General features: G+C 39.5%; 1 protein-coding gene across 2 annotated transcripts in view; it reads left to right on the top strand.

Annotated features, from left to right (window-relative positions):
• Window positions 1–24,010, top strand: part of ACVR2A (activin A receptor type 2A) — a 60,577-nt gene extending 36,567 nt beyond the window's left edge. Inside the window, exons 3-12 of one of the 2 annotated variants that reach the window (XM_065840594.2) lie at window positions 182–291; window positions 1,633–1,787; window positions 9,307–9,330; window positions 13,489–13,632; window positions 14,901–15,044; window positions 16,297–16,442; window positions 17,163–17,277; window positions 18,473–18,611; window positions 19,748–19,878; window positions 20,765–24,010. In XM_065840594.2, the coding sequence (XP_065696666.1) occupies window positions 182–291; window positions 1,633–1,787; window positions 9,307–9,330; window positions 13,489–13,632; window positions 14,901–15,044; window positions 16,297–16,442; window positions 17,163–17,277; window positions 18,473–18,611; window positions 19,748–19,878; window positions 20,765–20,959 (1,303 nt within the window). In that variant the 3' untranslated portion in view covers window positions 20,960–24,010. The remainder of the gene's footprint in view (window positions 1–181; window positions 292–1,632; window positions 1,788–9,306; window positions 9,331–13,488; window positions 13,633–14,900; window positions 15,045–16,296; window positions 16,443–17,162; window positions 17,278–18,472; window positions 18,612–19,747; window positions 19,879–20,764) is intronic. The other variant, XM_065840595.2, reaches the window with a different exon arrangement.
• The last annotated feature ends 316 nt before the right edge of the window (window positions 24,011–24,326 follow it).

Below are 24,326 nucleotides of genomic sequence, written 5' to 3'. Positions count from 1 at the left end.
CAATGAACAACATTTCAGTTTGTTTCTTCGGATTTAACTCTTATTTGAGTATTATGTTATCCTGGATGATTTAATGAAGTTCACTTTAAATTTAAAATGTGATCATATGTTCTCTCTTGAACAACAAAAAACCCTCACCCTGACTGAAGAGAATTAATGTTTGTATTTTTCTCTTTTATAGGAATGATTGCATAGAGAAGAAAGACAGCCCTGAAGTGTTTTTCTGTTGTTGTGAAGGCAACATGTGTAATGAACGCTTTTTCTACTTTCCAGAAATGGAAGTCACACAACGTAAGTTGGTCTGACACGGTTACAAAAGAACTGCTTAGCAGAGGTCAGAAATACTGAATATTGTGCATGTTTGGGAGATACGACTTTTCCAAATGTTGTGGGCACTTTTCCCTGCCCGAGGTTTCTGATTCCCAGGTGCTGGAGCTCTGTGTGTTCACATAAAGAGCCCAGAAAATTGCCAGTTCATTTCTTCAATCGTGAAAGGTCTCTAGACCAGAAGTAATTGGAATTGCTAAAAGGTACTTCAGCTCTTTTCTAAGGGTGAGAAGGAAGGATAATCTGAAATAATAGGCTGTTTTAAGATACAGAACTTACCTTAATTGTATAGTTAAGCTTCTGTAAGTGTCTATAAATCACTGGGCTAAAAGCCATACAGCTTATATCCGTGTACCACCCTATGGATGCTGCTCTTCTTGAAATGATGTTCTCGCTGTTTCTTTAAACTAATTGGACCTTTGAGTTTCTCTGTAAATCGACACAGTAACCTTTAAAACGGGAGACAGAATTTCCTCCCAGGTTACAAAGAAAATCAGATAGCCAGACTTAACAAATAATTGTTTTAAAAAACAGTAACTAAAAGATGATTTGATTATTCTTGCGTCTCTTCTTCCAGTCAAGAATCTAATCTTTGTTGGAAAACTGAATAATGTTAATAACTGAACTGAAAACAGCAAATGTCTTGTGTACCACATAGCCAGAGGAAGTTGTTTATGAGATGAAATAACATTTTCTCTGAGATGAAATAACCTTTGTTGACCCAAGAGATACTCTTGTCATTTTTGTCAGTGGCACTGCTCAGGCAATAATTGGCATTTTTTGCACTCTCATTGCACTGTTTTGCCCCAGGGCTCTGTGGCTGCTCTGGGACCTTTCTGGGGGTCCTGGGGAAGCATCTTCAGCCAGAGAACTGCTGCTGTCAGCAAATCGACACCACATAGACACGTTGGCTAATTAGTTCTGGCCTGGTTTACTAATTAATGACCTGCTATTGTATGCATTCCAAAGGCTAAACCCCTGTATTGATTCTTTTTTTCATTCATTAGGTGATGGCATTCTTGTGATTTTTTAAAATCTGAACACTTCTTCCACACTGTAGATAGGCAGAGCTTAGAAGCGGAAAAAAAGATGTGCTGATAAATCTGGGGATCTAAGTTAGTTCTGCCTTTTCCAAAATGCTGCATTCTTAAATATGTCTGTTGATATTAGAGCACACTGTTTGACCACATGTTTTTAGCCTATTGTGCCAATTGCAAGTATTTGTAGGAAATAGGGATTTGAAACACTTCAAGCACTGGATGGTTTTTGCCTCTTAAGAAGCTGTGCCCTTTGTTTATTTTCCAGCAACTTCCAACCCCGTTACACCGAAGCCACCTCTGTTCAATACCTTGCTTTATTCGCTGGTTCCTATAATGGGAATTGCAGTGATCGTGCTCTTTTCCTTTTGGATGTATAGACATCACAAGCTGGCGTATCCTCCGGTACTCGTTCCAACCCAAGTAAGTCACTGCTTTATGATTTTTGGCTTTTTGAATGGTAAAACCGCTTTCTGAAGAGGACAGAAAGGGGCGTCATGGCTCAAGTTTTCTGGTACTTTCCTATTTAGAGATGCTTGCTAGCTGCAAAAACAGAAAATTAAGCTTTACTTAAATACCCATTTCTCCTTTAACTAAACTAAAGAAAACTTGTGATGACCAAGCCACACTTTTGCTGTGGGAAGCTTGTATTCACCTGTAGTTAAAAGGACTTTTTGTCTGAAAGTTGTGTGCAGCTGTGCTCAGGTTCTTGTGCTTTATGTAAAGCAGAGCTTTAAACAAAAATAAAGGAGACCTGCTGATTCATAACAACAATTTGCAGTGAATAGAAAATAGGAACTAGTAGAAGCTTAGCTGGTCTTAAAACAGCACAGAGCTGGGTTACAGGGATCATTTAAAGGGAATGTAAAGAAACCTTCAGTTGGAGCATCATTCCGGGACCTAGCTCAGCATGTGGCCTCGCTTTGATTTGTCATCTTCTTCCACTTCCTTGTTTGTTATTCATTTGTGTTTTGTCTTCAAATGTTTCAGTTTTAGAAGTGTTTGTGTTTGACTTAAAAAATATTATGAGATTGCGGTGTCTAGATTAGGAATGTCAACTGGCCATGTTACATGAAAACGAAGCTTTTTTGGCTGCGTGTGCACAGTTCCTGCTGCTGTCAGGCTCCAGCTGGATTCTGGAGGTGTAATTAGAATTAATACCAGAATACCTCTTCCTTTACTTATGCCTGGTAGGAATTGAACTTAAGCTTCCTAGCTCAGCGCAGCAACCACTCAGAATATATTACTTCTCATACAATGATGATACCATGATGCTATTTGTGATTACACACAATTAAAACACTTATGTTTGGTAGGATAGCATTTAAAAAGGTTTTCCGTGTATTTACTCTGTACTGCCAGCGTCTGTGATATTTTTGTTTGACTTCAGATTGTTCCGGGAAGCAGGATTGCCTTTGGTGATAAATAAAATTGGTTTGGTTTCAGTTTCATAGTAATAGATAAGAAAAATTTGGGGGGAGGCAGTGGGCATATGTTCTTGCCAAATGAAAAGAACATAATTTAGAGGAAAGAAGTATGTTTGCTGTCCTTGCGGAAAGTATTGCAGCTCCTCCAACTTCACGCAATCTGTTAGCATAATTATTTCATCCATCTCCGTTTTTATATATTTGGGACTTCACATCAACCTAGGAGTCTGCACTGTAAGATCTGATTCAGAACTGCTGATTGTGTGAAGGATTCCAGGATGTCATTTCCTTTCTAGACTTTATCCGTCATTTTTTAGATCTCTTGAAGTGCTAGAAAACCAAGCAAATGTTAAATACATGTGGGATATCAAGAACTCGAGTTTTTGTATTCTTCTTCCTTTTTGCTGCAGTTCTTCTCTTGCATGTTGCTGTGTTTGGTACAGGAGTGGACACGTCATAGGTTTTTAATAAATAGGGTAATAACCTGTTTTGTTAATGCTCAGATTGTATCTGCTGGGCTAAGTGTATGTTGGTGCTTGAGTTAGTTATGGTGTAATAAGATTTTCTTATCTTGTGGTGAATAGGCATGAAGGTTTGATGTGGGAAGTCAGGAACAGCTACTTCTGCCTGAAAAACTAAATGAAATTATTATGGAAATAGAATGTATAAATATTCTCCCATATGCGGCAGAGCAGTATTTCCCACTTTAAATTTGATTAGAGCTGATTTGAACAGGAGGCAGAGGAAGCAGGAAGAGAGGGAAAAGTATTAGTAATTGTATAACCATGAAACAAACATTTAAATATTTATGCAATTAAAATATTAAATATTAATATTATACTTAATAATTAGGGCATGAGTTTGTAGGCAAATGGATTCTTTTCTAAATCTTTCTGTAGCAAATGGTGGCACGGATAGATCAGATGTATAGGAGTTACTGACTGGAAAACAGGGATTTCTGTGTGAGATAAAGATAAAGGTTATCTCATTTTATTTGCTCCGTTCCCGGAAGGCGCAGGGAGCGTGTAGGTTCAGTACGCCCTGGTACTAATCTTTCTTCAGTAGAAATTAAAGGGTAGATGAGGAATAAGCAAAAGATAAAAACGTGGAGACGCTGAAGAATGGGACATTTTGGAAGAATGAGAAGACGGGAGGAGTAAATAAAAAATCAAAGGAAAAAAGGGAAATAAACTATTTGGAATATTAAAAAAAAAAAAAAAAGAGGAATTTTTGAACCTGTATTGAAATATAAAGGACGAGTATCTGAAACAATGCAAACCACTTCATGTTCTTTTGAGAGTAAAATGATTTGATGGTACGTGCACGGATCAGGCGGTTCCTGCTCCACCCGAGCTCGGTTCACAGCCGCCTGGATTCGCTTAACTTTATCTTCTCTTTGAATGTACAGATAACGATTTTAAAGCGTTATGTAGTAGCATTAGTTGGTATGTTCGGTTTGAAGACTGGAAAGCAGTAGATATTTTTGTTTGTTCCTTACACGTCTCATTCTTCTTCCTACTAATACTCCTGGTAGCAGTGTGGATGCGGATGGCAAGGAGATGATTTTTATGCTCATTTATTTTTTACATCTCTTGAGCTTGGGCCAGAGTTGTCAGTCAGAGCTAATTCCAGCCGTGGTGTTACCGCTCTGCCATCTGATAGATAGGACCATAACCTATTTTACGGCAGAACTGACACAAGTAACACTTGTGTTTTTTATCGGTTCGAAGAACTGTGGCTCCGCGCGTTTTACATCTGAACTGTGCAAAAAGACATTAACCTCTTGTACTTTTTGTTGGGTGCCCAAGTTATGAATATCTCACTGGATCACAGAGTTGCTTTTTTTTTTTGGTGTTGTTTTTAAAATAAGAGTCATATGCTGAGAAGGTTGGAAAAAAGCTTTAGACATTCACATAATGTCACTTTTCTTCATAACCTATTTTTGCGCTTTCTTCAAAAACATTTGAAATTACTGGGGTCAAAGACTCTTGATGTTTTTCATCTCTAAGCACAAGAAAGCCCTGATCTGGACCTGTTTGGTATTACCAGAAATTTAAACACTAGGAATGACCCCCTTAACCTGCTGCCGCCTGTTGGAGTGTCCATGGTTCGGTTCTAGGAGCTCCCATTTCTTTCTCCTCAAAGAGAGGAGGGTGATGTAGTTCAACCAACCAACTACATCTTCTGCTTTTAACATCCTGTATGTCCCTTCCTTTAAGCTTTTCACCCACTATTCCCTGTATTAAGCACAATCATCTTTTATGTGCTTCGGGTTTGATTTTTTTTAAATCACATCCTAACTGGTCCTTGTGTATATGGAGACCGTCCCTTGTCTTTGATCAAAGTCATGTGCTGTGTGAACCGAGAATTAAGAATAATTGAAGCACATGTATCAAATAAAACCAGATACTGATCATTGCATCCCTCTGATCTCAGAAGTTTTTTGAGCATCACAAAATACTCTGTGATTTTGGTGGATGGCAAAACTGTGACGGTCTTTCTTCAGTGGATCTTTTCTTGAAGACACCCAAATATGAATAGATCTTTGTAGCTATATCATGGGTTTACTTCATTTTCAGCTGTAAGAAATTCGAGTTGAAAACAGTATCACATGAGGTGAATAACGCTGGGGGAAAATGTGTAGCAGTGGCAAACACCAGACACATTGTGAGCTACTGACTGCAGGTCCCATTGCATGTGGAGCCATGGAAAACCAAATTCTGGGTTGGAAACCAGTAAGAAAAGAACATGTAACTAAACTCACGCTGCTTTTTGCTGCGGTTTTTGACCTCGGATATCTGGTCAGGGCCACCAGACCTGTGCAAGGATTTCGGTGAGGGGATGGGTGTAACTTGAATGGTTTGATTTCAGATAGTTAGTAATGGGGAAATTCTTATGGTTGGCTTTAGAAAAGAGTTTCATGTATTGTTTTTATTCTCTAAATTAACTTTTAGCACATTAAATAATCTGTCTGGTGCACTTAAAGTTTCTGGGATAATCTTTATTACAATTGGCTGCTGAAGAAGAAAAAAGAAATTAAATCAAGTGTTCAGGTTTTTTCCATTTTTTGTCTTCCAGCCACATTTTTGTTCTTGTTGTCGTTACAGACGTTTTAATAGAAGCATCATAACAATTGAAAAATGAAGAATCAGAAAGTGAAGTGTTTTTACAAGGACTTATTCCAAACCTAGGGAGATTAATAGCGACTTGAAAAATAGACGGGGGAAATGGCAGGTGCTTATATGAAATAGGACAAGAGATCGATCAGCAAAGAGAAGCTGGAGCTCAGGAAGAACAAGGATTAAAAAATAGATCAAGACTGACTTAGAGCTTGTTGCTTGCTAGGAAGGAGTTAAGGTTGGGTACCTATCAGTGGTTAATGAATGATTAACATCTAATGAGTGGCAATGTTGGTATTAAAAAGGAACAGCTGGAGGATCTCAGGATTTGGACTGCTCGATGCGTGCATGATTGTGCATTCTCTACTACTGCGGTCCATGTCTTCAGGACTAAGAAGAATTTCTTCTCGAATTGATTCCAGTCAATAGCTGGAATGCTGCAGGAGGAAGATCCAGTGCTGTCCTCTGTGGTACCGTGAGGCTCAGCCACGATATGGTTGTTTAAAGGGAAGAAACCCCACACATACAGGGATGCTGTGAGAACGCACTAGGAGAGCTATTCTAGATAAGGAGTCTTCACATTTTTAGAATTCGTGGGCTATTGTAATCCAAGTTGTTCCTTCTTTAACAGAGGAAAGATTTGTATGACAAATAATTGAAAACAAGTACATAAAGTGCTGCATCCTTTTTCAATACTCAGTATACAACCAGACGTCCAAAACTTTGGTTCTAAATCTCGATAGTTAATTTGTTTTTAAAGTACTTTCTTGCATTCTCAATTTGCTTTCAGAACGAGCTGTCTCCATTTAAATAAACCATGAATGAGCTGTATTTTTTAAAAATCTTCAAGAGAAGAGAAAATACAAATGCAGACTTACGGTGTCTTGTCCTGAATGGCAGCCTAAAAGCAACTTGATAGTTAAAGTACAATTACAATTTTTAAAAAGTTTCAAATGGATTTCTAGACACCGAAGGCTTTTGCAGCTATAGATTTCTTTATCTTGAATTTCTCTCTGTCTTCCATTCATCATAAACAGTAACATTCAATATAATCCACATTATCAAGACCACATATAGATTATAATATTAGTGCTTTATACACGGATGTCATATTTAGGGTACTAGTTAGGAACAAATGGAGGAATCAGTGCAATAAACTTGTCATCAAATAATTTGAGCTTATAAAGATTTTGTTACATGTCTGAGGTTCAGAATATGGTTGTGGGTAGCCCAGATTTGGGAAAAGACCACGCTGCTTGTGTTTTCTGGTCTAATTGGTTACAAATATCACCATCATTTCCCTATCTCTGTTAAAACCTTTAGAAGTAGTTTTCAGGCAGTATAAATAGGTAGTTAGTGTGTCTATATACATTTGTGTAGATGGTAGCTATTTTTTGGGGGGGTTCATAGCTCTCAATTCTTATTTCTGAGTCGTATTAATTCCTGAAAGTAAGTAAGGACATATTTGCATTTCTGTAATCGCCCGATACTACTTAAACCGGTGACTTGTGTGTTTCTAATGACAAGGCTGAGGTGGTGATGATGATTTTAAAATCAGAAGGTGTATGATGTGCATAAATCCCTTTAAAAATGTTCATGTGTGTGTAATTTATCAGTGTTTGAGAGAAGCTGATCCCTTAAGAGAGCAGTGAGGGGCAGGGGAGAGGACTCTTCTTCCTTTCACGTTTGCAGTTTCTCATTATGGTAAGAACAAAAAGGTTGGATTTGTGGTCTTTTTCCTTATTTCTGAGGAATTTACATAATGCTCAGGAGTTGGAGAATCTTAATAGCAAATAGACCTGCAAAAACGACTAATAAATCTTTTACAGCCACTGGAAAGATGTTTGATTAAGCAATGCTTTTGAATTTGAATTGTTGTTGTCCTTTGACTACTTGAGTTAGTAGAAATATGAGCACACAGAGATATTTCTATTACTCTGTTCCTATCAGAGTGAGTGATGCTTTTATTTTGCTTGGCAAAAGGGATCCGGGGTGCTGGGAGGAGGAGCCTCTTTCATTCACTGTGCTCGTTGTTTGTGGAGTTCATGCTGCAAAATCCGGTTTGTAGTTTTTCTAAGTGGATGTGGAATAGCTGCCATTCCACAGGAACCAGCAGCTGAAAGAGATGTGAGGGTGAAGATGATCGGCTGCTCTGAAAAGCTGTTTTAAGGGCTTGGTTTAAGGGTTAAACCTGGTTGATGGTTTGGAGGGACCAAGAGGAGGAGCGATCCTGTTGGGCTCCGGCATTCTTTAGCGCTCTGTCACCAACAGCAAATTCTCCTACAGTATTTATAAATCTGAGTCCCAGCTAATCTAGCCTTGAAGAAATACTTCAGCCCTTCTATTATTAATTATTCAGATAATGCTAAGTGCGTGCTAGACCGTTCTCAAGCGCAGAGAAAAGCCTCTTGTTGGCCCCGGCGCTCGGTAGCATCCTGAGAATGTTAAAGACAAAGGGTGAAGAAAAGGGTGATGGCTGTTACGTGGCAGCTGGATGCTCCAAGTGCTTTGATTTCATGCTCTTGCAACATGTATCTGATTAAATTATAAAGGAGAAAGAAAACGGCTGAGGGAAAAGTACAGGAGGAGGAAGGAAGGTGTCGCGGAGCTGCTGTGCTTGGGTGGCAATGCGGTTCTTCAATTAAAAAGAGACAGAAGTAGCACAAACAAGATGATGTCATTAAAATGTGCTGAAAGTTGCAGTAACGATTCTGCGGGACTTGGCTTTTTAGAATGGATTTCATTCCGAGCCCATAAACTCATGTGACTTGTTTGAAAGAATCTTTAATATTGTCATCGCCGTTCATATATACAGGCTGTGGTGCTTTCAGGCCCGCTTGTTCCAGTTACACCTCTAGCATGCCAGATTTATTGATTAAATTTAGTGATACAGACCTAATATATTATGACCTAATTGATTATGAGGTTCAGCTATAACTTAGCTGTTAAGAAGTGCTGTTTTCTCCCAGCTAGTACCAATTGGGATGTTTTAAGAAATCCAGCGCTGCCCTCTACTGTGCACTTGTCAGCATAACAAGAAATCAATTTACATCACTTGTGTTTGTCTCTTTAATTCCCTGCATGTGTTCATCTACTGTTTTGTAGTAACGTAACTGTTAATGTACTTATAATGGACAATTCTGGTTTTAATTATAAGATCAATTCAGCTAATGGTCAGTGTGATAATCTTTATTTTTGCCTGTTTTTCTTCGCTAAAATATCAGTGATGGACTTTTAAATGATCTGTTATTAGTTCAAGAAAGTGTTGCTATCCTCAAATATTTTTGTTGTTAATTCACAAGCAATTTATTTTGTCTCTTATGAGCTGTTTTTTTCATCCCATTCTTGGTATAAATAGTAATTTCTTTTGCCTGTGTTTTTTCCCCTCTCTCCAAGCACGCCTTTCATATAATGATTGAGGTAAGATGCATTGATGTTTGTTCATGGTTATGGAACTTTCTGTGGACATGTAAGAAGTTGTTTTGGTATGAATTTTCTCCCTACTTTCAACAAGAAATTTGTAAGCATGCGTGGTTTAAAAAATACAGATTTAGTCTGCTGTTCAGAGTTTTCTTAACATTTCCTCTGATTTCTCGGTTAAATATCTGCAGGGATTGATGATCAGATGTGCCAGGTGTGGTCAGCTCGGCTCCGGTCCTGAGCAATGGGATGGGATGGGGTGGGATGGGGTTTGTGTGATTCAGGAGCTCGAAGGAATAAAATGCCCAAGGGCAAATAATGTTCTTTCACTATTAAGTCTCTACTTTGACTTTTTCACTGGTCAGAAGTTGGTTTTACTTGTTTTAAATTCCTGAGAGTTCATGTGAAATTACAAGCAACTGAAAACTGTTAATTGAGAAACTTGGTCATTGTTGCCCAGCTTTGAAATTGAATGTTGAAAAAGTCAGGGTTTGAGTCCTAATACGAATGCTCAGTTTGCATTGTCTCTAAGAGCTGAAATCTCTTGTAAATGTAATTTAGAAGAGAATAGAATGGTGCTATTTCAATATTGTCCTGAATATCTTGCATCTATAAAGATGGATCAGAGTTCCTTCTATTTGTATTACAGTTTTGCTTCAAATGCCATAATTTCAGTTAGGGAAGAAGCTGAAGTATCCTGCCTACAAGTAACTACTTGGTTTATATGATTTTGGGGAATATGTTTGCAACGTACGATAAAACACAAGATTTTGTGGGATCAAAAAGAGAAAAGTTGTCACCATTTAAAATAAACACATTTTGATAAAAATCAGAGTCGATTTGAGAATAATAACAAAATGTAAGGGTTCTGACTCCTTTTACTGTATTTGGATCTTAACTTCACAGATCTTCTGGTTGAAAATAAACCAGTCCCGTGCTAGAAAGGGAGGAAACAGCCAAGATACTCGTCAGACTAATTGAGAACGTGTCAACTGTATTCACGATATAAGCTGTAGAATAAATCTAGCCAAGGGGAAATATCGCACCATTTAACAAGGAAAACCTGTGTGCGCTCTGAAAGTTTGAGAACTTGTTTGTGTGTTGGGAGTCAGGAAATAAATATTGCCATAATTGGTCCTTTTTCCCCTTGGTTGTGTGTGGTGAGTGACCCCATCCAGTTGCCATTCGAGAGACACGACTGCAGATCAGCTCAAGAGCTGATGGCTCTTGGGGCTGCTCTTTAAACCACCTCTTGAGTCGGTCAAATTTTTACTGCATTTATAGTTTCATGTTTGTTTTAGTTTCTCTGTGATGAGAACCGTTCCTGGGGACACTTAGAGAAACCTATTTCTGGAAGTGACCATTCTTTCATCATCATTTTTCCCCATGTTCTTTTCCTGGTGTGACCCGAATGCACTACCAACTGCAACCCCAGCTCTAAATCCAGAACCGAAACAGCCCCGTTTGACACCTGAAAACCTTACAGCGTTACAACATAACTAATTATCCATAATTTTGAGCATATTGCCGTGATTTGCAGCGTGGTCAAACAAGAACCAGAGTCAGTCCAAGGGAAGGGACAGGGAAATTATTATAAATTATTTCTTTCTCGACAACTGTGGCAAGCTCTTAGACTAATATATCTGCATTCCATCTTTACATGATGTCATCATCTTTGGCGCCACAAAAATGATTTTAAAAAGCCTTACAGAAGTAATTATGCCTGTGACACGTTAGACATTTTTGCTTAGAAGTAGGGCAAGTTGAAAGTATCGTCAAGAAGCATTTCTGTGTAAAAATAGTGCCTATAGTTTTGGAGCAAATGGCTGTTAATTTTAACCAAATTGTTTAGGAAAACAAACAAACAAAAGGAAAACTCTATTTTTTTAGCGATGTTAACAGAAGGCAGTTACACTTTGCATTTTAAATGCGGACTTGTTTTGATTCGTGCGCGTGGGTGTGGAAGTTTTGACTTAACAGCAATGTTTCGACACAAAAGGGGAATGGGAAGGGAACCACAGGAGCTTGGTCCAGGAGCCAGTGGGAAAATGTTTTGAAATGCCAGGGTTTTCTAGGAAATGGGAAATTTGGGTGTATGAAAACTATTGCGGTCTCATGTGCAAGTAAGAACCCCAGTTTTCATTGGCCACTTCTTACTGAGGAGTCTTTGAGAAGTAGTAGTGATGGCTTGTTTGATGGTTGAGGAAGAAATTCACACAGAGTGATTCACAATACCAACAGATTTTTTTTGGTAAGGGAGTTGTTCTGGGCACTAAAGCCAAGTGAAATTTGGGATAACTCCCCATAAATTGTTGTTTTAATTCAGGCAAGTCACAAGGTTCAAAACTTTACCAAGTTGTCTGATTGCCTGATGTTAAATGCCCAGATGCTGCACAGCACTCGGGATTCTTAAAAATAGCAGAGGTTTGGTACAAATTCTAGTAGGCTTTGGGGAGTAAATTTGGGGTCTTTTTTCTAGTTTCACTTGTAACTATTAGAGATTGAGGACAGTTATTTCCCTGATGCCCCAAATATTTATAGAGGGCTTTGGCATTGAATGAAAGGCAGCACGAGAGGGACACCCTAACTCTTAAACCTCATTGTGTTGTTGTTTGTCCGGTTTAAACTCAGCAATTTTGATGTCACAACTTTAAGCTGTCACATTTGCTAAAGGATTTCAGACTTTTTTCCGAATATAATATTATATTGTGTCTCTGATAGAATTTCAAGCATTGTGTTTTCTTTACAGTTGATTTGTGGGATTAGATTATGATTTCCTTAAACTGCTATAAATCTGTCTCTCTATGAAACTCGTTCTTTTTGAAGGATGTTGTTGCTTAGTAAGAAAAAAAGATAATAGTTATTTATTGCTGCGCTGAAATGACTCAGAACTTGTATTGGCTACAGAAGCGCTTGTCTCCATTCACACAGTAGTAAAGTATACTTAAACCCGGAGTTGTTCACACACATCACTTTGACATTGCTCACTGAAGTGCTCAAATACTTAACTACTGAGTGCTCTCATTCTGGAGAAGCAACTACTCCAGTGGTTTTCATTCTTACTCATTAAAACAGCTGCGACAGCGGAAAAATATAGAGGCCTGCTGTACGTTTTGGATGTGGTTTTGAACAGCAGACTTTAGGGGTTTTCGTGTTGCATTCTGCACACTCGATATGATTTAAAAGCGATACCTGGCTTTCATTTGTATGGTTTTTTCTTTCATCTGAGGTGTTGAGACTTGTGGCCCAATTTGTGGTCTCCACAGACCATCTCCACCCCTAAAAGCAACCGGTCACCCTCTTCCCATCTCTGGTCGTAACCCTCTTGACATTTGCACTTCTCTGCAGAAATCTGGACTGAGGAATAAGCTGTGGTTTAGACTAATTTGGGGGGGGTAGGAGGCAGGTGGTGACAGTGTTGGTGATTGTGCTCAGTGACCACTGCACACAAGAACAGGGGTCACACAGGAGAGACGATGTTTCTCTGGTGACGTTCTGCAATGTAAAAGTAAATGGGTCTGATGCATTTGTTTCTTGTAGCAAAGATGCTTATATAGGTACAAGGTAAATCTAACGTGGTAGATTGGAGAGAAGAGGACGGCCTAGAAAGATGCACATCTTTGGCAATAAAGTTGAAAATCTACTTCTACAGATGATGTGTATAATAAAGAATATGTAAGAGATATGTAAAATACAATAAGCTGTCACATTTTCTTTCCTAGGAGGAGAAATAGTTGAAATCTGTAGTAGGATCAGTGGTCACGCAGAGAGCTCTATACAAGCTCTACCTCAGTTGCAGTTGTATTTTCCAACCCTTAAATGTATCAAAGGCACTCAATTTTATCTCTTAAAAATAAGTAACAAGTAAAGCTTGATTGTCTTTATTCCTTAATTTCTGCTGTGCTTGTACACCTGGTTAGACAGATTAATATTGTCACTGTTTTGCTGTCGCTTGCACATCAATTCCGAGCATGTTTTCCAACCTCATTTTCCTTCTCTGTGGAGAAGGGTCGGTGTTTGGTTCTGGTTGCTTTGGGGGAATTTGTTGCAAGGAGGGTTGGGTACACGATACAAGTCTCTTCCAGTCCACCAGCCTTTAAGTCTAGTGCTTTCATCATATAATAGCAAAAGTAACTAATGGTTTTCACCCGCTTTCAGGATCCTGGCCCACCACCCCCCTCACCACTGATGGGTTTGAAGCCGCTGCAGTTATTAGAGATCAAGGCCAGGGGAAGATTTGGCTGCGTATGGAAAGCTCAGCTACTAAATGAATATGTTGCAGTCAAAATATTCCCTATTCAGGTAAGCAGAGGTTCTTGGTGTTGCTTGTAATATTGTTGTGTTAAACCAGCTTTTCTAGTCACAAGAAGAGGCTTTTATTTTAAAGAATTTTCAATAGATACTGGAAATCTAGGTGGAAATGTTTTGAGCTGGAAAGCATGCAGGTGGAGTTTTATTGAATCAAAGTATTTTAATGCAGCAAACATGCCATTGGAACAAACTGTGTGAAATTTCTATTTGTTTCTAGTCATAAAAATAAGTATTTAGCATGAATAGTTTGAAGAAGCTGTCACACATCATCAGTTGAGAATAATTTGTTAATATTTTTCAAATTCAATTGTATTTAGAAGGAATATCCTGATATTCAAACCTATAAGGTGACTGTTCCAATTAAATATGCCTCAGTTGAGTGAAATGATACTTATTCCCCAGCAAGTACCCTCTGAAAGCCATGTTCTAGAATTTATTGTGCTCATAATTTTAAGATCCTAGTCTTGTTAAAAATACAAAGTGATCAAACACAATGATATTGGGATGGATTTTACATTAATTAAAAACACCCGCTGGTACATGAGGTGAAGAAAAGCGCTTGTGTTTTCTGGTAATTAACCAGGTATTGGCTTGCTGAATAAATACATGTGCAGGTTCTTATTCTTCTAGGAAAAATGGCATTTATTTAATGCTGGTTTCAGCCATCAACACAACATAAATTAAATCTGAGACTTTGTCCATTATTTTAATGAAGGAAAAACTATTTATAATTCTTAATGGGGTTCTTGTAGATCAATAAAAAATAAAAATGGAACCATGTTCTTAATATTAAAGCAATTGTAATGATTTGCATTATGTAGACTCCAGTCCTGATCTCCAGCTTTTATATTTCCATGGTTTATATCTCTGATAGTTGAGGTTCTTTTCAATAGTTGATATTTGCTTACAACAAGTTTTTCAGACTATTTTCCTCTATCTGTGAATATTGAATATACATGAAGAAAGGTTTTTTTCCTGTTTCGATGTATGTTAGGTCAGTAGTTTGTAGCACAAATATTGTTATTAGTCTAAACACTTGTAATTTTTAGATAGGCAGCCTCATGATATTAATAGCATGCAATATGCTTCTTTCCTATAGGTAGTAAATACTGTCTTGCCAAAAAGAAAAGATTTAGTCATATTGACAGGTCACTCACAAATGCAAAGTAAATTCTAGGAAGAAAGTTGGGTCAGGGAAAATACCTCTTATTCTTATTATTATGATGGTATTAATGTGGTTTGTGTTCTTCTGTTTGAAGGACAAACAGTCGTGGCAGAACGAATATGAAATTTACAGTTTACCTGGAATGAAGCACGACAACATTTTGCAGTTCATCGGGGCAGAGAAGCGAGGCACCAGCATCGACGTCGATCTCTGGTTGATCACAGCGTTCCATGAAAAGGTAGATAACAGCCACAAACACGAACTGCAGACAGCTGCAAAACAAATTTGAAAATAAGGTTTGCTTGTTCTTAGCTTTTCTGTTTCATTGGATATGAATTTATTTAAATTTGTTTTCATCCAGCTGAGAAAGTTGTCATCAGGCTTTACTTCATAGAGAAGTTGTTTCAGAAAGCAAACAAAAATGCATTCTACTTTTTGTGCTCTTTAAAATGTGTAATTTTTAATATCCCCCATCTAAATCTGCCTAAATTAAGTAAACTCCCATCTTGCGACAATTGCGGTGCTTTATTTCAGTTTTACTTGCGTTAGATGATTTGTGTCTATAAGAATAAAGTGTAAATTGTCTTGTGATAACCACAGTAAGAGACATTTAAGGTTTTTAACTTAAGGTTTATCCAACTAATTCGCCTTTCTGAAAGGTTATTGCCATTTTTTTCTTTTTGTTTTGTGTAAGAGTTTTTAAAATCTTGTTAATATTGGAAAGATGGCATCTGAGATGACTCTGATGGAAAATACCTATTTTGCCGGTGCTTTGTTCGTTTTCCCTCTTGTGTTGGCTTTTCACAGTCACATGTGGCATCTGACAAACTGGGCAGTGTGAGAGTCCGTGAAAACACGTGCAGAGTGGGCTACACAAGTGAGGGTGACGAGAAGTGCTTTGTGTAGACTGGATTTTTACTTTCTCTCTTCATATTGATCTCTCATATTTATTCAGGGTCTGTATTTCGCTCATTGTGAAACTGGAGTTTATTAGTACTATTGTTGATCTGTAAGAAAAGACGTAGATTATCAATTAAAGGTCTTAGAGAATGGACACACACAATTCAGCAGGCGAATCTAACCTGTGATTCCTGTGCCTGGAAGGTGATAAAGCAGCATTGTCTTTAGAAATAACTTCAATACCTTAAGTCCAGCTCTCGTTTGTTAGGCTGGCAGTTAAGCGCAGTTTATTGGCAACTGTTTCACTTACCTTGAGTTCATTGCACCATTTGTGTGTTGAGGTGATGCCGAAATGCATCTTGTTTCTATCCGTGGACCAAGGGTGATGCAAAGGTTCTATTTTTGTTGTTTAAATCAGCAGTTTGATCATGTATGTACATTTATAATTACGAGGCCTATCAGAAAGCAGAGGAAGGCAGACTGGTGTGTCGTGTTCTATAATGACGGAGACCATCTGGAAGGTTTCTTTATAACCAGATGAGAACGAAGTAGATCTTGTAATTGCCTTTTTTCCTTTTGTTGCTGTGCAGGGTTCGTTAACAGACTTTCTCAAGGCTAACGTGGTTTCTTGGAATGAGCTGTGTCACATCGCGCAGACCATGGCGCGAGGCTTGGCTTATCTTCACGAGGATATTCCGGGGCTCAAGGACGGACATAAACCTGCCATCTCACACAGGTACAGGACATGGAAAACATTTGCATGGTTAATATTTAACTTTGAGCTTAAGGATATGAAATGTGGATAGATAGGAAGTATTGAAGTAGTTACTCTGTAATCTCTTCCTTCCAGGATTAGCGAGAGATAAGAAAAATCTGCTTGGCCCTTGCAAAAATCAGTTTATAGAACTGATTGTGGTGTTTGTGGTTAATGCCATAAGTTTGTTTTTTATGCAGTTAATTATTTAAGTATCCTCTACAGCATATGAAACAATTGGCATTATAGCTATTTGGAACAAGTTGAACTCTTACATGTGTGTCTGTCTGTCTGAAGACATTTTAGTATTACTCAAATATCTACTTATGCCTATTGTTGCCTATTTTTCAAAGTGTTTTGTTTCCTATTATTTAAACAAACTGTATATAGTTGTTCTTAAAATATGCAATAACAACATTTTTAAACTCTATTTGTGTATCATACATGCTTATAAATCTGTGTGTATTTTAAACTTAAGCAGAAAATGATATTTCTAATTGTGGCCTCATATACTTGCATAAGAATAAACATGTGCAAGTGTACTCGTAGGTTTTATTATTATTTTGTTTAAATAGACTGCTTCTTTAGAATTTCCTTGCCTTTCATATTACAATGTTCTTTGTGTTTTATATTACTTTTTCCATATAACTTTATGTAGTAATTCATATTCTAGATGTCTAATTTTCTTCCTTATCTTGAAAGGGACATCAAAAGCAAGAACGTGCTGCTGAAAAATAATCTTACGGCTTGTATTGCGGATTTTGGGCTGGCTTTGAAGTTTGAGGCTGGAAAGTCTGCAGGGGATACACATGGACAGGTAAACACGGGTTTATTTACGTAAATGATCCAACTGTTAATGGCATGTGAACAGAAATGGATGGTTTAGGCATTCTTCATGCACAGGATACTGCGGCATCAACCCTACTCTTGGTGACCCTTAGGGAAGGTGACAATCTGTGCTTTCTTCTCACAGGCTAAAAATTAAACAATTCTTTAGATAATTACAGATCACAGCCTTCCCTTCCATCTCATTACTTGGCCGCTCTCTTTGGACAAGGAAGAGTCATCTTGCCATATTTTATTAACTGTTCTGAGATACTGTTCAGAAATGGAGAAATTATACTGGCACCAGTTCCTGACTTTCTGACCTGGGAACAGTCCCTTTTCTGAAATGACAACAGCACTGAGCAAGCACTGCTCATCCCTGGAGTTTCATAATGAAATAACAGCCTTGAGATTAGAGCATCGTGCTCTCTGGGAAAGTAAATATATTCAATTTTAGGCAGAACTTCACAATTTATGGCTGAGTGACACAAATAAGCTCAGTAACACTGCTTAGGAGAAGCATGGAGTTTTAAATAGTGGAGTAGATCTTGTTCAGATATCATATAAATTCTGATTCATTCAGATGACAGAATTTCATCACCAACGGTGGTCAGAAAGCATAAGTGGTTTCATACAGCTTTCTCAGTGTGAACTGCACTTCAGGAGCTGGTTTGGGTTTGGTATTTTATTGCAGCTTCTGTCCTGGGAAGAAAAATAAGCAAGTTTCATATTGTTTTGTGGAACTATAATACTTGTGACATCAAAACAAACAATACCAAACCCAAAACAAACAGTGGCCTTCCTGTGATCTGGAAGAAAATAGGGAATGACCATGACAAATATGTTGAATTGTTATACAGGTGTGTTATTTTAAAATATATTGATGTTTTCCTGCTTCATGAATATCCTTTATAGGGCCCAGTCTTTATGATCGTTTCTAGTTCTTCTTACCTGCTATTGAATATAAGAATACAAGACACTTCCAAGATTTAGTCCCCCGCAAGGAGAACCATGGCTATTTCTAATCTTTGACAAAAAATACTACTGGTCTACAGTATTTATTTTATATATATATATATATATATATATATATATATATATATGTTGTAATCAGCACCAGGTGGAGTGGTAAGCGCGGTCGTGTTGATTCTCAGTGTCCAAATGTGTGCGCTTTCCTCTCTCCCAAGGTGGGTACCCGAAGGTACATGGCTCCGGAGGTGCTCGAAGGTGCTATCAACTTCCAGAGGGACGCGTTTCTGCGCATTGACATGTATGCCATGGGCCTGGTGCTCTGGGAGCTGGCGTCGCGCTGCACCGCCGCGGACGGTAAGCAGCGCATGGGAGCTGTGGAAATAGCTGAGGGGTCTGTGAGGTGTACTCAAAGCAGGAAATTGGAAGGTAGATTATGTGTATGTAGTAAAATTTATTAAGGGGTAGTGTAGTGAGGAAGCGAGTGAAACATCAACATCACGTAGTCACTTTATAATTCAGTCTCTTCCGTATTTGGCATCCCAGGTCAAAGTTTCCCAATACGTGTTGCATTTTGCATCAACTTATGCTAAGAAAGAGAGAGAATTACTGTGCAGCTCATAATACGGTTGGTTTATTGTGAATTCAGCCTGACAGTCTCAGCACCAATCAATTTATCTTAAATTATTGCTTCCTTTCATAAGCAGAAGCTCAGATTAGGTTAACCTTGGTAACAGAGACATCCCACCAGCACCTGCGGAGGAATTGGGCAGGGAAAAAGTTAATGAAATATAACATGGGCAAGTGTAGAGTCTTGAATCTGGGCAGGAAGAACCCCAGGTTCCAGTATAAGTTGGGGAATGAGCTGTTTGGAGAGCAGTGTAGGGGAAAGGGCCCTGGGGGGTCCTGGGGACAGCAGGGTGACCATGAGCCAGCACTGGGCCCTTGTGGCCAGGAAGGCCAATGGTACCTGGGGTGGGTTAGAAGGGGCTGGTCAGTAGGTCAGAGAGGTTCTCCTGCCCCTCTGCTCTGCCCTGGGGAGACCACACCTGGAATATTGTGTCCAGTTGTGGCCCCTCAGTTCCAGAAGGACAGGGAACTGCTGGAGAGAGTCCAGCGCAGCCACCAAGATGCTGAAGGGAGTGGAGCATCTCCCGTGTGAGGAAAGGCTGAGGGAGCTGGGGCTCTGGAGCTGGAGAAGAGGAGAAATCTGGCAGGTGTGGTTATTTTCCCAGAACATGAAAGAGCTGTCAGTGGTGGCAATCAGCCTGCCCCGGTCCCAGCGCTGTGTAGATCTGCATTTCCAACATAACCACTGGCTTTTCTCCCCCTTTTTTTAAATCAAATTTGTAGAATCATAGAATAATTTTGGTTGGAAAAGACCTCTAAGATAAAGTCTAAGCATCAAGCCAGCACTGTCAACTCTACCTCTAAACCATGTCCCTAAAAACCTAAGAAAAATGTGAGTTTTAACTAATTTTTCTTATCCATAGGCCCAGTCGATGAGTACATGTTGCCATTTGAAGAAGAAATTGGGCAGCATCCCTCCCTCGAAGACATGCAGGAAGTTGTCGTTCATAAAAAGAAGAGACCTGTTTTAAGAGAGTGTTGGCAAAAACATTCTGTAAGTAGTTATGCAACCAAGTGCTTCCAAGTTCTGCCATGATTTGAATTTCAGGTTTTGTTAGTCCTGTGTAGTGCTTGTAATGCTGTCTTTAGGGAGAACTGAAGTTTAATAATTCTAGTAAGAATTAAATGGACTGTAACCTAATATGTTCTTAAAATATTCTCGCATTTTGAGTGATTGGAAAGTGATTTTTTTTCACTTTTTTGGCAAAGAGATTCTTGAGAGTTACTTTTGAATGCACATGTTAAAAATAGAATTCTTGATTTACTAGAGAAACGCTACAAACTGAATATAATAACATTGCGTAAGTGGTGTCGGGTGGGAAGATTTGGGCTGGGTTAGGAACAGCCCCGTTTCCCGATGGGGTGAGTGGTGGAGCCTTGTGGTGACGCTGCTGCTTATTCCTGGATTTTCAGCAAATGGGTTGTTAGGAACAATGGGTGACACTGTCTGTCTGCAAGAAAAACGAGCGCGTGTCACCGTCTGCTCCTGCAGCTGGATCAGCTTTGGAGCCAGATAGAAATCCCCTCTTGGACTGGGGGATTTTGCATTGAAGTTTCATTTCATCGCTGAAGAACTTCACCTCTTTTAGTGCCAGATCTTCTAAAACGCCACGGGGGCTTTCCTGGCAGACCACAACATTATATGCTCAAAAGGATTTGTTTAAATAGTGCAAAATAAATAAGACATAAGGCCCTGTATGACACAGTAGGTTGCAAAACAAATACTTCACAGCTTCCTGGTTAAAAGTGGGCAGGTTTACATCAAAACGCAGTTTGCTATTCGAACTGCTCAGCGACCTCACCTTCATAGAATTGCTGCTAACTCTGCAGACTGATTTTGGGTTTGTTTCTCTTCCTTTCTCCCTTGGCTTTGCTCGCAGGGCATGGCGATGCTCTGCGAGACGATAGAGGAGTGCTGGGATCACGACGCGGAAGCCAGGCTGTCAGCGGGTTGCGTAGAAGAGCGGATCATTCAGATGCAAAAACTAACTAACATTATAACAACAGAGGACATCGTGACTGTGGTCACAATGGTGACAAACGTTGACTTTCCTCCCAAAGAATCCAGTCTATGATGGTTGCACTGGGCACGGAACTGACCGCCAGGACTCTGCACTGGAGCTGCTAAAGCCGCCGGGCTCGCGTCGGCGCTGGTTTTGGTGTGAAAAGAACGGTAAGTCTCTCTGGAACGTCCCCAGGAGGGGGTTTTTCCTTCGTTTTCCCTGGATCCGTGAGACTTTCTGCATTCATTCCCTGCTGACACTGAGAAACCAGAACGTGCAGTCGAGGAACTGAACCGAAGGCCACGGACCCGCGCGCTGGCTAATCAAGCGTTTTAAAAACTGACGTCCAATTTCTTAATACCTGTCAGAAGAGACTAATTCCTTAAATGAACTACTGTTATTTTTTTTAAATCAAAACATTTCATTTCAGATTTAAAAAAAAGAAAAAAAAAAAAGGGTAACTTGTTTTTATTGCATTTGCTGTTGTTTATAAAATGACTATTGTAATGCCAATATGACACAGCTTGTGAATGTTTAGTGTGCTGCTGTTCGGTGTACAGAAACAAACGTAATCGAGTGGGATATAGCGAAGAGGCTTCCAAGTATTACTTAACCTCCCTCAACAAGGTATACCTCAGTTCCACCTCCACTACACCCTGACATTGACAACACTAACAGATTGGAATAATAAATCGATCCATGTTTTGTAAATGATGTATTTCAGATTCACTGTGTTATTTAAGAAGGGTAAGCTATGCTTCATGCCAACAGTAAATGGCCATTCCTAAAGCAGTGTTTTTAGCCTTTTCTTGTACTAGCTTGTTGTGTATAAAAAAAGTGCTGTTTATTGAAACAAAATTTCCCTTCCTGTTTTAGTTGAAAGCTTTTCCCTCCATTTCCCAGAGTATCTCATACATTTATTTAACTGAATACTATTTAGGTTTGCTGTGTCTGAGGAATATTTGAAAACTTAAGCATGACTTTTTTTAATTTTCTGTGAGCTGTGACACTGGAAAGCTCTGAATTCTTTTCTTTTTTTAAAGTCTTTTTTCCTATTTATGTTTGTGCAAAGCGCGTGTTCCGGTCGCTAAACAGTGGGTTCTGTATCGCTGTTTCAGGATCACCTCAGGAAGCTCTGTTTTCCCCAAATTCTGACTCTGTTAGAGGTTTGAACTGGGCTCTGGGCGCAGCTCGGTGCTGGCGGACGGGAGCACAACCTGGTGGCCGTGGTACGCAGGGCTGGCCTAGAACCACGTGGGAAGCTCCAGCCACACATCTTAGATTGGAAATTCTTACCAATTTCAGGGATGATTTAGTTATGCTTACAGCTGAAAATATGCAATGAGTATGTAGAGGTAACGAATACCAACGGCCGCAGCAGACTCAAAAAATGAGGAGAAACAGGCGTTGTTCCGAGTTCAGCGCTCATGCCTTACGGTCACATCACGGAGACTGGGACACAGGTGCCAAAGTGCTTCTCTCAAGTAGTTACACTACGTTTCTTTGATCCCTTACACAAATTTCCACTTAAACTAAACTTTATAAAGCTCTAGAGGACAGCCCTGAGAATAGCTGGGAATATGCCATGTGTTCCATCATTTTTCACACCAGCCAGGCCATGTCTTTTGAAGGGTTTTAGTGGCGCAATTAGGAGCTCGCTGCGAGCGTTATCTTGAAAATTGGAATGTGCAGCCAAAAGCTACTCTCATTTCTCCGGGCACAATAAGAGGTGGTGTGGATGAACAAGACCGAGGTCAGTGCTGTTCTCACCTGGATGAACTGGGGGGTGCTCAGCTTGGCTATTGAAAGAAAAAAAAGAAATAGCCAGTTTCTGGCCGCTTCTTTGATTGATACTTTAATTTTGCTTCCATTTTTTAATGCAGGGATGTTACTTTACGCACGCAGCAGGACACAAACGCAGCTGCTGAGTTGTGAACAAATCTTAGTCCGTTTGTATGTCACTAAAGATCTGTGTGTTCCCAATGAGTTCTGACCCCTTTAGTGGCAGAAATGGAGTCAATGTAGGTGGCTTAATAATCCCCTATTCCAGATCTGATGCAAAAATTGGTCATGTATGAAAATGTGCATCACCTGTGCATTATCCTTTAAGCTTCAGGTGCTGCGGGTTCCAGAACACTGAGCTAAAACTTACCCTCCTATTTAAACCTGCCTTTGGTTATTGCTCATATGTTGTGCTCCTCCTGATTTTTAACAGCGTCATTAATGTCACTGTGAACAGGATGGTGACAGTATAAATGCTTTTTAATTGCTAACAGTACCATCCCCAGAGCTGCTCGGGTGCAGCTGTTCTCGTGGGGCATTTTGATGCTTATTTTTTTGGTTTACTTCTGGAGCATTTAATGCACCCGAGCCAGGACTGAGTGAGGCTGCTGGTGGAAACTCTGGTGTTACTCACAGTGACCCTTGTCCTGTTACATCCCGTAGTGATGTGGCTTTGGTCGCTGCCCTGGCCCTGAAATCCAGGCCAAATCTGCCCACAGACCCCCGAGAAACCAGCCCCATGTTCCTCTTTACATTGTGTTGGAGGGTGCAGGTCGGTGTTGTTTTCAAATCCCACCTTTGGCGTGCTAAATTGTAGGCAGACAGTAATAAGATTTTCCCGTTCACACGAGCATTCACCAGAACACGTAGGGTTAGCAGTTCGCTCTTTTTCCAGCTTCACTTTTTTAACCTTTTCTTAATACATTTCCTTTTATTAGGAACACTTGGTACAAAATGCAGGACGCTGCAATACACCTTCATGGGCAAAACCATTCAAGTAGCATCCTTGATGGAACATCATTTACCTCAGATACTCAACCAGCAGTACTTTTTGTTTCCTTTATTTTTTTAATGCTGTTTCAGTCCATATACTATTCGTTACCTCTCAAGATTTTGGTAAACAATTATTTGAACTTTACTCTTTGTATTTGTCAGTGTTTTGGGCACAGGTTGTTGTACTACTGTCAAAAGGTACTTGCTGTTTTTCTGCAAGTATTAAAACCAACTCCCCCCCACGCCCTCAATAAAGTGATTGATTGTTAAATATTGTACAAATAAAAATGTATACTCTTTCTCCCCTATTTCCCCGAAAAGTTAAAATAAAAAATGTGACTACTATGACTCACAAATGCCTTTTTTCGAACCGTCACGCTGCGGGAGAAGAGGCAGGTGCCTGTTCCTGCAGGCGCCTGTTCCTGCAGCAATTCTCAAGCTGCAAGCCAAGCTCTGGAAAAAAAGGAGAGCGCTGGCACTGTGGTGACCTTGGCAGCACGTATATGTTCTATACATTCCATGTAGCTATAGAAGCCATTCCTGCCCCACGAAGCCCATGGCAGCCCCGCTCAGCGCTCCAGCGGAAACTGTTCCACGCAAAACCACCGCTTGGCAGCTCAAGCCACGTGGGGTGAAACATTCAGTTATCATGTTTATGTCAAGT

This window comes from Patagioenas fasciata, chromosome 7, assembly GCF_037038585.1.
Source record: "Patagioenas fasciata isolate bPatFas1 chromosome 7, bPatFas1.hap1, whole genome shotgun sequence".
NCBI classification, from domain to species: domain Eukaryota; kingdom Metazoa; phylum Chordata; class Aves; order Columbiformes; family Columbidae; genus Patagioenas; species Patagioenas fasciata.
The sequence above is the reverse complement of the archived record's forward strand: the minus strand, read 5'-3'. Positions and strand labels throughout refer to the sequence as shown.